Below are 2,500 nucleotides of genomic sequence, written 5' to 3' on the forward strand. Positions count from 1 at the left end.
CTTTATCTGCAGCGCATGACGTGATATTAATAATCCTCGTGATATTGAAACTGTCTGTCCCTGCAGAACTTCAAGCGGGAGGAGCAGAACTTCGTGGTTCAGAACGAGATCAATAATCTCTCCTTCCTCACCGGAGACAGCAAAACCAAGTTGGCCAAGGTACGAGTGAGAGTTTCCCATGATGCTTCAGGAGCTCAGCTGCAGTCACATGACATCAGCGAGTGTGTTAACTCAGTTCAGTGACGTCACTCTACAGGAACAACAAGTGTTTGTTTTCAGAATTTGCTTAGAATAGACACTTTTCACCCTCCGACCAATTCATGAAATCAAGTTCCTTGCATAAACAAAATTAAAATCAGTAAGATTTATTTTTTAACAAATTTATACTTAATACACAGACTAAAATACACGTGCATTAAATTGATCAAAAATAACATTAAATGCATTTATAATTTTACAAAAGATTATATTCCAACGTTCCATTCATCAAAGAATCCTGAAAAATAAAATGTATCACAGTTTCCACAAAAATATAAAACTGTTTTCAACACTGATAATAATCATAAATGTGTCTTGAGCATCAGATCATCATATTACACTGATTTCTGGAGGATCATGTGACACTGAAGACTGGAGTAATGATGATAAACTCAGCTTTGATCACAGGAATAAATTAGTGTATATATATTAGAATAATTAAATTTGGTCTCAGGTTACGTCTCGGGTTACGTCTCGGGTTACGTCTCCGGTTACGTCTCGGGTTACGTCTCGGGTTACGTCTCGGGTTACGTCTCGGGTTACGTCTCAGGTTACGTCTCCGGTTACGTCTCCGGTTACGTCTCGGGTTACGTCTCAGGTTACGTCTCAGGTTACGTCTCGGGTTACGTCTCCGGTTACGTCTCGGGTTACGTCTCAGGTTACGTCTCGGGTTACGTCTCGGGTTACGTCTCCGGTTACGTCTCGGGTTACGTCTCCGGTTACGTCTCGGGTTACGTCTCCGATTACGTCTCAGGTTACGTCTCCGGTTACGTCTCCGGTTACGTCTCAGGTTACGTCTCAGGTTACGTCTCCGGTTACGTCTCCGGTTACGTCCCGGGTTACGTCTCGGGTTACGTCTCCGGTTACGTCTCCGGTTACGTCTCGGGTTACGTCTCCGGTTACGTCTCGGGTTACGTCTCGGGTTACGTCTCCGGTTACGTCTCGGGTTACGTCTCCGATTACGTCTCAGGTTACGTCTCCGGTTACGTCTCAGGTTACGTCTCAGGTTACGTCTCCGGTTACGTCTCAGGTTACGTCTCCGGTTACGTCTCAGGTTACGTCTCGGGTTACGTCTCCGGTTACGTCTCGGGTTACGTCTCCGATTACGTCTCGGGTTACGTCTCCGGTTACGTCTCAGGTTACGTCTCCGGTTACGTCTCAGGTTACGTCTCCGGTTACGTCTCCGGTTACGTCTCAGGTTACGTCTCAGGTTACGTCTCCGGTTACGTCTCCGGTTACGTCTCCGGTTACGTCTCAGGTTACGTCTCCGGTTACGTCTCCGGTTACGTCTCCGGTTACGTCTCGAGTTACGTCTCGGGTTACGTGTCAGGTTACGTATCGGGTTACGTCTCAGGTTACGTCTCAGGTTACGTCTCGGGTTACGTCTCGGGTTACGTCTCGGGTTACGTCTCAGGTTACGTCTCAGGTTACGTCTCAGGTTACGTCTCAGGTTACGTCTCCGGTTACGTCTCCGGTTACGTCTCAGGTTACGTCTCAGGTTACGTCTCCGGTTACGTCTCGAGTTACGTCTCGGGTTACGTCTCAGGTTACGTCTCCGGTTACGTCTCGAGTTACGTCTCGGGTTACGTCTCAGGTTACGTCTCAGGTTACGTCTCCGGTTACGTCTCGAGTTACGTCTCGGGTTACGTCTCAGGTTACGTCTCCGGTTACGTCTCGAGTTACGTCTCGGGTTACGTCTCGGGTTACGTCTCGGGTTACGTGTCAGGTTACGTCTCAGGTTACGTCTCGGGTTACGTCTCAGGTTACGTCTCGGGTTACGTCTCGGGTTACGTCTCCGGTTACGTCTCGGGTTACGTCTCCGGTTACGTCTCGGGTTACGTCTCCGATTACGTCTCGGGTTACGTCTCCGGTTACGTCTCCGGTTACGTCTCAGGTTACGTCTCAGGTTACGTCTCCGGTTACGTCTCCGGTTACGTCCCGGGTTACGTCTCGGGTTACGTCTCCGGTTACGTCTCCGGTTACGTCTCGGGTTACGTCTCCGGTTACGTCTCGGGTTACGTCTCGGGTTACGTCTCGGGTTACGTCTCCGATTACGTCTCAGGTTACGTCTCCGGTTACGTCTCAGGTTACGTCTCAGGTTACGTCTCGGGTTACGTCTCCGATTACGTCTCAGGTTACGTCTCCGGTTACGTCTCAGGTTACGTCTCAGGTTACGTCTCCGGTTACGTCTCAGGTTACGTCTCCGGTTACGTCTCAGGTTACGTCTCGGGTTACGTCTCCG

At 49.6% G+C, this 2,500-nt stretch overlaps 1 protein-coding gene across 1 annotated transcript in view; it reads left to right on the plus strand.

The window, feature by feature from the left end:
• Window positions 1–2,500, plus strand: part of LOC307009684 (ryanodine receptor 3) — a gene marked incomplete at its 5' end in the record, with an annotated part of 184,937 nt that overhangs the window by 120,561 nt on the left and 61,876 nt on the right. Inside the window, 1 exon segment of the mRNA XM_079633623.1 lies at window positions 67–159. Coding sequence (XP_079489749.1) covers window positions 67–159 — 93 coding nt within the window.

Source organism: Phoxinus phoxinus (genome assembly GCF_949152265.1).
Source record: "Phoxinus phoxinus genome assembly, chromosome: 13".
Lineage (NCBI taxonomy): Eukaryota > Metazoa > Chordata > Actinopteri > Cypriniformes > Leuciscidae > Phoxinus > Phoxinus phoxinus.